The sequence below is a fragment of the Taudactylus pleione genome, unplaced genomic scaffold, assembly GCF_031769625.1.
Source record: "Taudactylus pleione unplaced genomic scaffold, aTauple2 ptg000518l, whole genome shotgun sequence".
NCBI classification, from domain to species: Eukaryota; Metazoa; Chordata; class Amphibia; order Anura; family Myobatrachidae; genus Taudactylus; species Taudactylus pleione.
The window spans coordinates 4,641,899-4,656,638 of record NW_028284920.1 but is presented as its reverse complement, the minus strand read 5'-3'; the positions used below and the strand labels follow the sequence as shown (position 1 = coordinate 4,656,638).

Below are 14,740 nucleotides of genomic sequence, written 5' to 3'. Positions count from 1 at the left end.
TTTGTGTAACACAGTAAACACAAAAGCAATTACAATTAACACATCTTTCACAGACCGCATCTTACTTTCTGAAGTGCTGGGGGCCATATTTAAAACTGGCACTGAGTAAGACATTGTGAGAGGATGTACCATAAATCAGTACTATGGCCATAAAAAGTACTCACACCCTCTGACATTTCATTTATTCAATAATTGTTGCCACTGATCAAACAAAATACTCTTTAATGTAAAAAAAAAATAAAGAAAATCCTATTTAAATTCTAGGCAACATGTTCATGGTGTTTTTCTTCAATAATGGATTTGGACACACTCCCATTTGTCTAGTACCTGTACTATTGGCGTCCACGTGGATAGTTTCTCCAGTCTCTGCTATGGAAAAGTAACCAAGTGCCAAAGGACCTCCCTAATAAGAGATACTCTAGCATGGATGCTGCGTTTTGGGGGATGGCCTAATTTAGAAAAATTCTAATGAGATTTTCCAGAACCTTAAATAAATATATATATATATCTATGTAATAATCGTGGATGGTCTGTTCAGTCTTCAGCATGTGCAGGCGGCAGCCGGGGCATGCTCCAAACACCTCCTGCCGCCAATAGCACCCACTGTGGGGTTAAAAATAAAGAGATGGCAGGAAGAAAGGGGCGAGTGCCGGAGATAGGCTGATAGTCAGGGTAAGTTTAGGGAGTGGAAGAGAGAGAGACACCTTGATCCATTGTGTGTTGGGTCCTGGACCACCGCCCTGGCCCGCCAGTTGTTTATTCGCACTGTATATTATAAACACACACACACACACACACACACAAATGTAGTGCAACCATAACGGTGTTATCTTGTTTTTGTATTGTTAATTGATCCCTATCTTTCAGCCTTTTAATCATGCAATCAAAGTGCATATACTGTAGTGTGCATTCCACATATACTAATTCTAAATCCTATTACCTACAGTACACACAATGGAGACAGCACAAACCACAAATACGCTCACGTTCCGCCTTTTTTTTTTCTTTTTGGAACTTTTCCGTATGTACCAGCTGTTTTCAGTCAAGGGGAAATTGATATCTGTTTAAATTCTAAATTTAAGGGTTTATAGGTCACAGGAATATAATTCTTTAGGATGTTGTCAGGTATTAATCTCTTTTTAATGATCTGTTCAACACAATTATATTTTCATTAAGAAATTGTCGATTGAATAACGTTAGCTATAAGAACCAGACTGCTTACTTGGTGGAACCACAGCCTTCCAATCCCACAATGTATTTTATATGATCATGAGAAAATTAGGAAATGAAGAACAAAGTACTTAAATTTTTCCACTACTAAAAATTAAAAAAAAAGCAAATTTTATTACATAAAGCTGAATGAAAGCTTTTATCACTTACATATTAAAGGAAATTGTTGTATTATTAATCTACGACGTTGCCTTAGCATTACGTTAGATACAACTTGACTTTCTTTTTAACAAAATATGAGAAATTAGCAACATTACCCAGCAATGAATGTACAGAAAACAAAGATGTTTAACACACAGAGTAAACAATTGTTTAGAGCTTTGTTTAAAAAAAAAGAGAAAAAGCCTGGAGGTCTATCAATACGCGTCTACAATACAGAATACGTAATAGTTACATGTTCAAAGGAACTTGACATTTGCAATGAATTTTAGAGCTGCATTTAAACAGTGAAACCGGATTCCATCAGTTCTAGAGGTACCTGCATTGCATTATTTTTTTTTTCCACTACATCCTGAAATATTACCCTTTTGGGTCTGTATGTAATTAAATGTAATAGTCATTGTGCATTAAAATGCACATTAAAAGAACTCATAAGAACAACTGCCAAATGTCTTCAATCCTCCAAAACAAAATGTTTTAACAAAGAGACAAAACAAATATGCTGTCCCCATTACAACAAAATACTGTTATAAAAGGCTTTTGTTCTGCGAATATGCTTCTTTTATATTTTAACTGCTCTCTGTTAGAAAATGACATCTAAAACATGTATCATTTCCTCAGTAGGAAAGACGCAATTTCTGCTGAATGCAATCTTAAGACCATTAGATAAATGTAAACATAATACAATGCAATCAAGAAAAATAAGAGTATAAACGGTTTAAAAGCATTTAATATTAGAACATTATATATAACGTTACAACTGGCAGAACATGTCCATGTTTGTTGCAAGTCTCAGCACTGCATCTGTACTGAATGGCAAACCAAACCCTAACTCCTCTGTACCGTCAGTGCAGACTGACCCCAGAACACAATACAATGGAGGATGAGTGTGCACGCTCGCATGGCCCAGAACAATTTAACTTGTCAACCAGAGGTCCGCAACCTATGGTTTTCCAGTTTGGGGAAATACATGTCCTCTAACTGCATGCTGGTATTTGTAGTTCTGCAAAAGTTGAATAATTATACACTGCCTAAGATTGCCACTGCAAAAAAAAATTTATCTCCTAATAAAACAGAAACGATATGCACATAGAATGCATATATGGTTCCAAAAAGTTTGGGTCTGCGCTTCAAGAATATGCCTTTAGCAACAGTTCAAGTACAGTAAGTGACTGCTGCTATGTATCCTGATTTTTTTACAAGACAGTCCTGTCTTTTGTTAAGAGAAACTTCAGCACAAACCAGATCATGTTGAAAGACGTCCAGCCTGGAATTTCACTTTCTACACTCATCTCACACATCGCTCCCAGTCCAATGCTGTACTTCATCCATAAGGAAACCCTATATTTGTACATTCATATTTGTACCACTCTAGTGCTAAAACTGCTATCATAGCACATCACTATCTTTCCGTATGCCAGTTGTATCGTACTTACCGTTCATAATGCCTACGAGTACATGTAGCAGCGCTAGTACTTCCTGGATTTCCACCTAATTCATCATAAATCTGTTTCCATTGCCTCCGGGCAGTAATCTGTACAAAAGCAACAGGCACATTTATATTAATATTAATGTTTTCCACAATATAATCAGAATACGCTCTTTTCTACATTAAGCTAGAATAACGTCAAATTATCCATTCTGATACAGCAAAATAACATTGCATGAGCCAAAGATTTTGCTACTTTTAAAATAAATTATTGGTGTAAAAGGTTATTAGGCTGTCCTACTTTCTGGAAGTCACAGAGGGGGTTTATCACATTTGAATACAGCTTCATTCTCAGATTTTCAAGACAAAGTGCCTGATTTACACTTATTTCAGATCTGCAGGGTAAATAAATTTGGCATTTCAAATGCAGTTGTAAAATGTCAAAGTTAATATCAGTGTTTAACCCGTTCCTGCCTGCCACCTGTGCTTCTGTTTCACAATGTGTGGGTATTTCCTGCCCTTTGTTATAAAGATTTATGCAATCTGTACTACCCACCAGTTCTGTCAATCAGGTGTAATTGGAACAATGTTTTAGCCATAGATGGCTCCAGGGTGGGTCTGCAGCACAGTTGAAAATTTCAAATAGGGGAGCCACACCAACTGCCACCCAAAACGCTGCCATACATCACTCTTCGGGACTCACTGGCAGTTGGTGTGGCTCCCCACCTCTCGAGCCGCCACTGGCTTTAGCGCATCAGTTTAACACAGTTACCATGAAGTAAACATGATCCTAGGTTTATATAGCACTGTCCCAACAATGCACAGAACATGGCAGCATTTGTAATATTCGTCATGGTTACAAGGTTGGGGCAAAATCATGTTTTCCGTTCAGAGATTAATGTTGTTAAAGCAAATCTCAGTTCAATGTTAAGAAATGATGCACCTTTTTTAAACAACCCATTTTATGCCCATTCGTTTACAGACATGGCCAACATAATGATAATTCATCTGTATTCTGAGTATAATGTTCACGGTACAATCACACTTGCTTGTGGAGGAACACACTAGTCACCAATATCGGAGCATGCTCCATTTTTGCTGCGTAGCAATTTCTCTGTCATGAGTGAGAAAGTGCGACGCATTTTCAACCGGTTGGTAAACATACCATCATTCCTTCTGGCAAACACCATTGCCGATGGAAACCGTGACAAGGTGAAGGTTTAAGTGAATGCTAAAAGCAAATTTCCACACACAAATTGAGTCAGTTTCTTTAAGGCAAGCCGCCACTTGCAAAATGTACATTAGCGCACCGGATCCCACTGCATTGGCTTTCCTCTCTGGCATGCAATTGTACTAAAGTGTGGCGCATCTTGGAGGTTAGCAGATTACATGTATCTTAAAATAAATTAAACAGAAATACGTTCCATTTAATCACAGTAGAATCTGGAAAAAATTACTGTTGACATCTCTAATTTCTTTATTGCAGATGTCATCTGTGAGAGTATGTTGCATTTGAACGCTCTACCATTGGGAAAATAAATAAATAAGGATCTTAATCTTTTCTGCCTTATCTAATGTTTTCTTGGATCAAAGAACATAGTGTTCACTCCGTGACCATCAAAATGTATCTGTGAGCTAAATATAGACCGCTCCTGTCAGATAGCATTAGTTAATAAAAACCCATGAGGAGAGTTTTCTGAATAACGGATAGCTTCCTGTTTATTTTCTGGTGGCTTTCCACCCATTAAGCTATTTTACACTACAATTAAAGTAGATCAGTGCAAAACACAATTTCTTAATGGGCAACGCTGATTATGTTTTAAAGCTTTTAAAATACATTCCACATTATTAGACATGAGCAGATGTCAGGTATTTTGCCAAGTGAAGTTTTCTTTATATACAATCTTGGCTGCTCATACAATAATAAGTTCTTTCTTAACATGGGAAAAAATTACAGACCCAACTAATTTCCTTGACGGGGAAGAGTTACATGTGTTTTCCACTTGTAGTTTTTACGACCAGTTTACAATTCTTCTAAAGCTGGAATTAATCAGGCATTTCTCCAAGACTGGCTCAATAAACCCCCAATGTGAATTGCTATTCTAAAACATTGTTTATTTAAGCTTTTACTCCCAAATTTGTTAAACAGTGAAAATTACATTTCAGAAATTAATTCTTCTAATACAGTATCATGATCTATTTTTTTTCTTTTTTCAAAGGTGTTCCTTGGAAGTTTGGAACAAGCCAAAATCACATATTCGGTTCGAGAAGAATGCTTAGTCTACGTATATGATACATTTTTTATTATTATTAAATTCAGTTTCGCGGTTGAATCTATAAGTGAACTCTGATTTTTGGCTGGGGGCGATGTCTACATATTTGGGGAGACCAGCCTTCTTCTCTTATAAGCAAATGTTAAACCATAACTAGGTAAAGGGACCAAGCTTATTAAAATTAATCAATACACCATGGTGCATGTTATAATATGTCCACATTAGAATAAGATGTGTGTTGCATTAAATTAAAATGTCCCACTGCAATATGGCACAGGGCAGAGGACAGTTGTAAGCGACTACCTAGGAATACAGTAATATGCCAATAAGTTACTCCTATACAGAATAGGCTTCTGGGAAATGGAATTTAATTGCATATCAATAGAGAGTTGACAAGACAGGGTATGCGTGAATCATGTTAGCATAGGAAGTATATTAGAGATAGCACTGGTCTATGGGGAAAGGTTGTTTTTCTTGCACTCTGCAAACTACTGTATGATTTGAAGTCACATTGTAAGGCTATTGAAGGACATTTGGGGGGGAGGGGGTACACTGCTAATACTATAAAGATAATTGCTTTAACCTACAACGTTTACTCTCTTGCATGGATTCTTTTAAATCAATATTTGTGAAGCCTGCCATATAACACCTACTGGTAATTAAGTTGCCACTCAACAAAATCTCCTATACCTTGGGATGGACCTAACCTTTTGTGTTAGTATGGTTTACATGATAAAATACACGTGTCCTTATTCACCTAGCCTGAAAACGGGGCTATTTGGCGAGTCACAAAAAATGCGACTAAGCCCAGCCGTGGTTCAGTATTTTATATGAATTTGCATCTTTTTTGCACTACTCTTGCGATAAAATCACAAAACACGCCTAGTGGATTTGTGTAGTGTGACAAGGAAGTTAATCTGAGAAAAAAGCAATAAACCAGTGGCCAAAATAACTCAGCCACACCATGTGTCCTGCCACGCAACAGCACGTGAAAATTCATACTGCCACGATAACAAATTCTAAGCCCCCAGTACACTACCATCCTGTTTGTATGCAGCTGCCATGTGATAAATACATTGTTCAGTGTGACCAAGACACTAAAATGTGAAAGTAAAAAACTAGCTAACTGACACCATATATTGCAAAACTGTTTGGTGAATAAAGACACATCTGTAGTAATTTTGGCATTTTCATTTGACTTATCAATAAGGTAAACCCCCTTCTTTATGACAAAGCAGAATTCATGGACCAGTTCCAGACATTTACCACCCCAAAAAACTGTGGAAGAGACAGCTGTTTACTAAGTTGTAGCCTTACCCTTGTTTATATCTAGACTTTCCAGAAGGCATTAAGTCATTTCCATCTTACAACTAACATATGTACACTCTTATACCCCTTTTCACATGGAGGTATGGACCCAAGAAAAACCCAGGTTGTAAGTCGGTGTAAAAGGGTCAACCCGGGTTATGTGACCCGAGTCCGCAACCCTGGTCATGACCAGGGTTTTTCCCTGGTCAGAGCTGGATACGTTGCAGTCTGTAAGGGTGTTCCCAGATTGCTCTACCTGGGTTATGAACAAGGAACCTTCATTGGTGAATCGGAAGCTTAATGACGTAGCAACATGATGACCCTATTCTGCAGGACAGCCACGGGTCCAGTATGAAAGGCGGTGACCTGGGATTTACCCAGGACCAAAGTGTGGTGTGAATAGATGCAACACAGGTTGGAACTGTGGGCCTGATTTAGAGCCACTCGCAAAAAGCGAGCGCTCGCTCTGAATCAGGGCGGCCGCTTTGTTTTTAAAAACCTGGCCTCCTGGCCGATCGCTAAGCTGTGGGTGACCACCCACAGCTTTTGCCAGTGGCCAGGTGATGGTCGCGATGCGACCATCGGGCTTGCGACGAGACCCTTGTGGTGGGGTCTCATCTGCCGCAAGCCCCAATGAGCTTCCGGCTCTAATAGAGCCAGAAGCTCAGTACTGTCATCACTTGTATGGTCAGTAGGGCCGCCCACAAATGGCAGGCGTTCCATTTGCCTGCATTTGCCCAGCCACCCCCCACCCCACCTACAAAACGGGGCGAGCTGTCGATCAACATCGATAGCCGCCCCATTTGTAGCGAGTTCCGGAGCGAGAGAATTTCTCTCTCGCTACGGGGCTTGAGCACACGCGGCGTGCGCAATGCACAACCATCGACCCGTGGGTCTGAATCAGGCCCTGTGTTAATTTATCCGGATCTGGCCTGGGATTTGTGTGTGAAAGGGTTTTCATTGTGCAACAGTTCTAGAAAAGCGAATGCTACTGTACATAGACAGTGTTAATAAATATAAAATAGTCAAAAACACTTACCGTTTCATACCCTCCCAGTTTGTGAGCAGCTTGAAACATAGTCCAAAGGTTAACTGTTAGAGGGACAATAAGTATTTAGATAAGCATCACATTAACCGGCATACATCAAATAAACAGAAACTGAATCATTTTTCATGCCAAACAAAATGAAACATTGATGTGACCACAATATATTTCTCGAAAATATTTTAATAGTCAAAAACATATTATGAAACTCTGCTACTTTGAGTTGAGACAAAATCATTTTGGATGTATTATTTCTTCAAACAGTACCAATAACAATGAATGGTTGCCTCCAAATATTGCACAACACAAATAAAAGAGAAAAAAAACCCTGCATCCTGTTTTATCAACGAGCTAGAAAAACCTGTTCAAGTATTAAAAAAACAATGAAAAAAAAAATTATATGATTCAACGTGAAATACAGGAAGTATTTTCCTGACTTGTGTATAAATTTGCTAGTTATACAGGTTTCTCTTCCAGTTAGTCTAACATGTACACCAAACCGAAACTTTATTCTGCACACCCCTAAGTACAATGCCATGCAGTACAGTATAAGTGGTAGGAGTGGATGTACTGTACATTCTATGGAGTAAATTATTGGTGTATGCACAAAGGACTATAACCCAGGGTAAATCTATGAAATAATAATACAGGGTGATGAAAACTGCATTGATCAGCAAAGACGTGTCTGTATTCTGACCTGTTTCCGCCATATATATTTTTTGACCATTTGTGGTTATGAATTTGTACGTGGTTCTTTCTTTTCACAAACTCTGCTTTGAGTGTGAAAGTCGCAGTTTCAACTTAAAAGGCTAATGTTGTTCTTCATATATATATATATCACAGGATATAAAGTCTGGTTTTCATACTCTGCTTAGCAAAGGGTTCAAAGTTATAGTAATATTTCCTGTTCATTAGAGTGTAAAGAGTGGGTACTAGCACTTGTCACCCTTTCCTGAATGATCTACTATAAAGCATTCACTGAAAGTTTCTGCACCACATTTGCTGCTCGGACAATTAAACAATATAATTTGCTGACATTATGGTGGCTTATTAATGCTGTCACTTATTTCCTTAGACTAAAACCATATTTTACATAGTGTGAGATAAGGGATACTCTACCTACAGTTAACAAAGTACTGTATTATCCGTAAGTAAAATCACATAGTGCAATAGTTCTCTACTCCAATCCTCAGGTACCCCAAAAGTTCATGTTTTCTGGATTTCTTTAATCATGTACCGGTGAATCATTAATTATCCTGTTTCCACAGGCAGAAATACTGAAAACATGACCTGTTGGTGGGGATTGAGGATTGGAATTGAGAACCACTGATGTAGGGTGAGATATAGCAAACCTTCAGGTGGAGAAGTTGTCCATAGCAATTTTTTAGAATGTACTAGATAAATGATAACTAGAATCTCATTGGTGAGATAACTACAATTTTTTAGAATGTACTAAATAAATGATAACTAGAATCTCATTGGTGTCTATGGGCAAGTTCTCCACTTGTCCTCTTAACAAGGTTTGATACATCTCTCCATAAGCCCTAAATGGGCAACCTGTATGAACAATGTATTATAATATCCTTAAAGAAATAATAAAAAAAATAAGCGCACTGAAATAAAAGCATATTACTGTATGTGCTGGAAGCGTGTTACTGTATGCGCTGGAAACTTATTACTGTGTATGCTGGAAGCTTACAATTGTATATGCTAAAAGCCTCTTACTATATGTGCTGGATGAGTTACTATATATGTTGGAAGCTTGTTACTGTATATGCCAAAAGCCTGTTACTTATGTGTTGGAAGCATGTTACGGCTTGTGCTGGAAGCAGGTTACTGTATATGCCACAAGCTTGTTGCTGTATACGCTGGATGCGTGCTGCTTTATACGCTGGAAGCCTGTTACTGTATAAGCCGGAAGCCTGTTACTGTATGCACTGGAAGCCTGCTACTGTATAAGCTGGCAGCTCATTACTGTGTAGCAAAGGGTGGTTCCAGTGGAGCACATGCTCCAGGCACCTACTCCGGTCAGGGCGTCGGAGATCAGCTAACCGACAAGGGGCAGAGTACCTGCTGAGCTGAGCCTGAAACACATAAAGAGATCAGTGCCTCCAGACAGGGGGCATGGTGTGGGAGGAGCGACGCTTGTGGTCCTCCCTCACCACACCCCCTGTATGGATGCACTGATTTCTTTATGTGCTTCAGGCTCAGCTCATTGGCTGGTGATTCCCTCCACCCTCCCCCATCAGTCAAATAGCTGATCTCCGGCGCCCTACAACAGTAAGGAGGGGGGAAGGAGATCTCAGTAAGGGGGCCTATCTGTGTGTGTAAAGGGAGGGTAGCTTTGTTAAGTAGAAGAGCTGTGTGTGTGTAGGGGGTATCTGAGTGAGGAGAAGATCTGAGTGAGGGGGGAGTGCTGTGTGTGTGACGGGACTCAGGGGAGGCTGAGTGAGGGGGAGAGCTGTGTAAGAGGGAGTGCTGTGACGGGGTCTGAATGAGGGGGGATCGTTGTGTGCGTTTGACGGGAGGAGATATGTGTGAGAAGGGGGACTATCTGAGTGAGTGGGGAGAGCTGTGTGAGAAATATATACACTGTATGTATTTATATATACATTAATATGTAGCCCCAAGGCGGTATTTTGCATCTGTGGGATCTTAATCCGGCTCTGGGACTGAACAGAAAGGAGGAAGGGGGAGCCATGGGCAATAACAAAGAGGGAGGAGGAGGTGGTCACCCCCATCATCACCCCTGGCTTCTCCTCTTTTCCACCGCTGAGGTGGGACCCACCTATCACCCTGGTCCTGACGTCAGCCGGCCCGGTTTGTACGAAGGAGAGAACATGGCAGCTGTGGTCCTGCTGCTAACGGGAGGCCTGAGCCTGGTGTTGATGTGGATAGCCTGGTGGGAGAAGCCTGAGCAGTTAGTCTAGTGAGGTCATGCCTGATTGCTCTGACACCAAATGCCAATAAGGGGCACTACTATGGCATGTGTATAAGGGGTACTACTGTGGCATAATGTGTAAAAGGGGAACTACTGTGGCATAATGTAAATAAGGGGCACTATTGTTAGGCATAATGTGAATAAGGGGCACTACTGTGACATAACATAAATAAGGGGCACTATTGTTAGGCATAATGTGAATAAGGGGAACTATTGTGGCATAACGTAAATAAGGGGCACTATTGTTAGGCATAATGTGAATAAGGGGCACTACTGTGACATAATTTGAACTATGGACATTACTGTGGCATAATATGAACTGTGGGGACTACTGTGTAGCATAATGTGAAAAAATAGCCAAAACTGTGGCATAACGAAAATTAATGGGCACTAATATGTGGCATAATGTGCATTGTGGCCATTGTTGTGTAACAATGTGAATAAGGGGCACCACTGTGGTGTAACAGGAATAAAAGACACAACTGTGTGGCGTAATGTGAATAAGGGACACTACTGTGTGGCATAACATGAATTGTAGGCACTACTGTATGGTTTATCTTTAATTGGTGGAATTACTTTAGTGGGTTGGAATATATCTAGCCCTCCATGTCCCAATTTGATACTGCCCCTAATGATTATTTGTATTTCCCTTTGATTTTCCCCTACATGCTTGACACGCCCCCTACCCAGCACATTTGGGGGGTGGAGGCACGGTAGCACACACATGCTCCGGGCACCATGGCTACATGCTACACCCCTGCTGGCAGCTTGTTACTGTATGTGCTGGACATTTGTTACTGTACACACTGGAAGCTAATTACAGTATATACTGGAAGTTTTTTTACTGTATACGCTGGAACCTTGTTACTGTATACCAGGGGTTCCCAACCACGGTCCTCAAGGCACACCAACAGTCCAGCTTTTAAGGATAGCCATACTTGAGCACAAGTGTCTTAATTAGTAGTGCAGTTATTTTGATTTGACCGTCTGTGTTCAAGAATGGATATAACTAAAACTTGGACTATTAGTGTGCCTTTAGGACCGAGGTTGGGAAATACTGCTGTATACACTGGAACCTTGTTACTGTATATAATCCATGACCACTATTCTGCTTGTCACATAAGTACTGACAGGGATTCTGTCCTGCTGTGAAACATGTGTGTGGAGTCCCCCAGATGGTGGCTCCGGACACCATGGCTAAACGCTACACCCCTGCTGGCAGCTTGTTACTGTATGTGCTGGACATTTGTTACTATATACACTGGAATCTAGTTACTGGGAGTCCATCCAGTCATGTGGAGTGCACCCCTTTCTGAAAGAATAAGGGGGAGATGTATAAAATCTTTCAAACAGTGGAGAAGTTGCCTATATCAACCAGAAAACTTCTAGCTAGCATTTGTCAAGTACAAATAAAATAATAAGTAGAAGCTGATTGGCTGCTATGGGCAACTTCTCCACTGTTTAGAAGGTTTGATACATCTCCCCTGAATCTGGCCAGTTTGACATGTCATGTGCATTACCAACCTGGCAACAGATCTGGCCATTCAACCCGCTCTGAAAGACCTGAGGAGGAAATGTAGTAAGTGGAGGGTGTTGCTCTTAGCAACCAATAAGAAGCTATCATTTATCTAAATGTTTAGAAAATGATAGCTAGAACCTAATTGGTTGCTATTAGAATCACTTCCAATTGTCCTCTATAGAAGGTCTGCCACATCTCCCCCCGAGGTTTGTGTGTGCAAGCTTGGCGACCTCTTTTTCCGTAGTGATCATCACTCATCACTCTCACACACAAATTCAAAGGATGCACTATTCATATGTATCAAGCTTTTCACTTACTTACCGCAGACAGCATCCCGGCGCTCAGGATCCCGACGGTCAGAATACCCACTGCGGAATCCCAACGGGCATCAGAATACCGGCTCCGGAATCCCAACGCTAAGTATTAGGGTTAGGCATCGGGAGATGACGGTTAGTGTTAGGTTGTGGGATGGAAGGTTAGGGTGTAGCATGGAAAGTTTAGGGTTAAGTGGTGGTTGGGGTGGGTTAGGGTAAGGGTTAGAATACTAACCAACATGCGTTGGGATGTTGACAGTCAGGATTCTGGAGCCTGCACTGTCTCAGTCAGGATTCTGACCACCAGGATCGTGTATCCAACCCGCTGTGATTTGTGCCATCAGGCCCCAGAACTAACAATTCACTGGGGATCCGGAAGGTTAGTATATTTACCCTGGAATCTGTGATAACTCCTCAAGTTGTTCCCCATAGGGATACCGGTCGATTGGTCAACAATAAAAATGTTGACAGTAAAAAGGTTGACAAATTCTGAATGTCGACAGTAAAAAGGTCAACATGGTCATTAGGTCGACCATCATTCTGTAGACATGTGTTTAGGTCAACAGTGTTAACTGGTCGACAGTCAAAAGGTTGACATTTAACATGTCCACACTACAATTTCAAAATGTTATACCACATTCCCCCCCCCCCCCCCAACCATAGCAACCAATCAGATTCTACCTATCATTTTCTGGCGTGTAAAAGATAAATGATAGCTAGAACCTGATTGGTTGCCACCTGATTCCCCACTTTTTTAAAACATTTTTAGAAGTTTTAACAAATCAACCCCTTGGTCAGGGGGAGCCGCGCCCTGCGCAGAACGGGACTTAGGCGCCTGTTACCTGCGTGTGTTTGAAAACGGGAGTGGCCTAATTGCCATTGGCCACACCCCTAAACTGCGTTATTTGGAGGTATGCCCATATGCCACGCCTCCTGTTTAACATCATGCTGGGGGCCCCCTGCCCTTTTCCTGCGCGGCATCCATAGTCTTCTCCAGTGTCTCAACTTCCCAACCGCCCGCAGGACACTTCAGCCCGTGAGTAGAACAGCGGGGGCAATGCACGAAAAACGTGACTGTCCCGCTAAAATCGGGAATGGTTGGGAGGGGTGTGCCCCTGTTCGACCGCACTGGTGCCTCAAGCCGGCCCTGCCATTAGTATATGGTGTACAATAGATTGTCCTGGTCACTAGGGAAGGCTGTGGATTTGTAAATGGATGTACAAAGGTAGAACTATAGAAGCATAACCAGCTTCCGTAATGCATTTATAATCAGAGGCCCTTATCCACTTCCCAAATAAACGCTACTTGGTTTGGTTGCTCATATTGCTAGAAAAACTATCAAATTAAAAGCAGCTCTGCAGCAGAGGATTTAAGACCTGCTTGTTTAATGTGCTTTTGTTTATATGAAGTTCAAGAAAATTAAAATGAGAACATTCACCCTTCATCACAAAACAATCCTGAAAGTCTGGCTCAACCTTCCAATGTTTCTCAAATCCATTAACAGATTTGCTTAGGTCTTGATTTAATCTAAATCAATGCATAATGTGACAAAGCTGTTCCAAGCACATTCATTGCTCTTCTATTTCAAAAAGCTAGTTTTGAGACAAACATTGTAATCATCTGCAGTTATTCAAGTTTATCATGGCTGCCAGAGCTCGACAGCAATCAGTGCCAATTAGGTATGTAAATTGTTATGTAAAACATGCAGGGGTGACATTCCTCATAAAAATAACACATGGTTTCAATGAAGAAAGAAATATCTGCAGCACATATTACAAATCTGGGGAAAAAGAAAACATTTCTTTGTGTTGTTAAAAAAAAGTACTGCTTTGGTTGTCGTTAAATATGTATGAAATTACACTTTATTGTAATATTTTATTTATTATGTTATTTATATAGCGCACACATATTCTGCAACACTGTACAGAGAATATTTGACCATTCACATCAGTCCCTGCCCCAGTGGAGCTTGCAATCTATGGGGTAAATTTACTAAAGCTCGATTTGGCATTTTGAGTGATTTGAGGTGCGATTTTCATTCGATTTGTATTCAATTTTGTTTTTGGGTATTTACTAAAGGCCAAATCGAATGTAAAATCGAATTTTAGTCAAATCGGCCTCAAATCGAACATCGGGAAAACATTGGTACTTTTGCATAGCCCAACACACAAAACCCTTATTTACTATCATTCGATTTGAAATCGACTTCAAAATAGGATTTCAAATCGAACTTCAAATCACCAAATGAATAGACCAGCTTCATGCTTTCGATTTGAGCATGAGCAGGTTGGATTGTCACAGATACATGCAGACATCAGTGAGATGCTTGCATGTATCTGACTGTAAAAAGCATATAATGAGTTAAATGTTAAAAAAAATTGACGTGAGGTCCACCCCCAAAACAGAACCATTCCCACACTTTGCAAACCCAGTCCTGGTTGACTAAGTACAGGGAAAAAACTGGCGTTGGGTCTCCCTCTACTTAGTTCAACCAGCACTGGGCTATGGGAACCAGTGGTTCT

The 14,740-nt window shown here is 40.6% G+C and overlaps 1 protein-coding gene across 2 annotated transcripts in view; it reads right to left on the bottom strand.

The window, feature by feature from the left end:
* ARID5B (AT-rich interaction domain 5B) overlaps positions 1-14,740 on the bottom strand; it is a 273,311-nt gene that overhangs the window by 46,652 nt on the left and 211,919 nt on the right. For both annotated transcript variants that reach the window (XM_088450475.1, XM_088450476.1), the window contains 2 exons: positions 7,439-7,491; positions 2,826-2,923 (listed from right to left, as the gene is read on the bottom strand). In XM_088450475.1, coding sequence (XP_088306601.1) covers positions 2,826-2,923; positions 7,439-7,491 — 151 coding nt within the window. The remainder of the gene's footprint in view (positions 1-2,825; positions 2,924-7,438; positions 7,492-14,740) is intronic.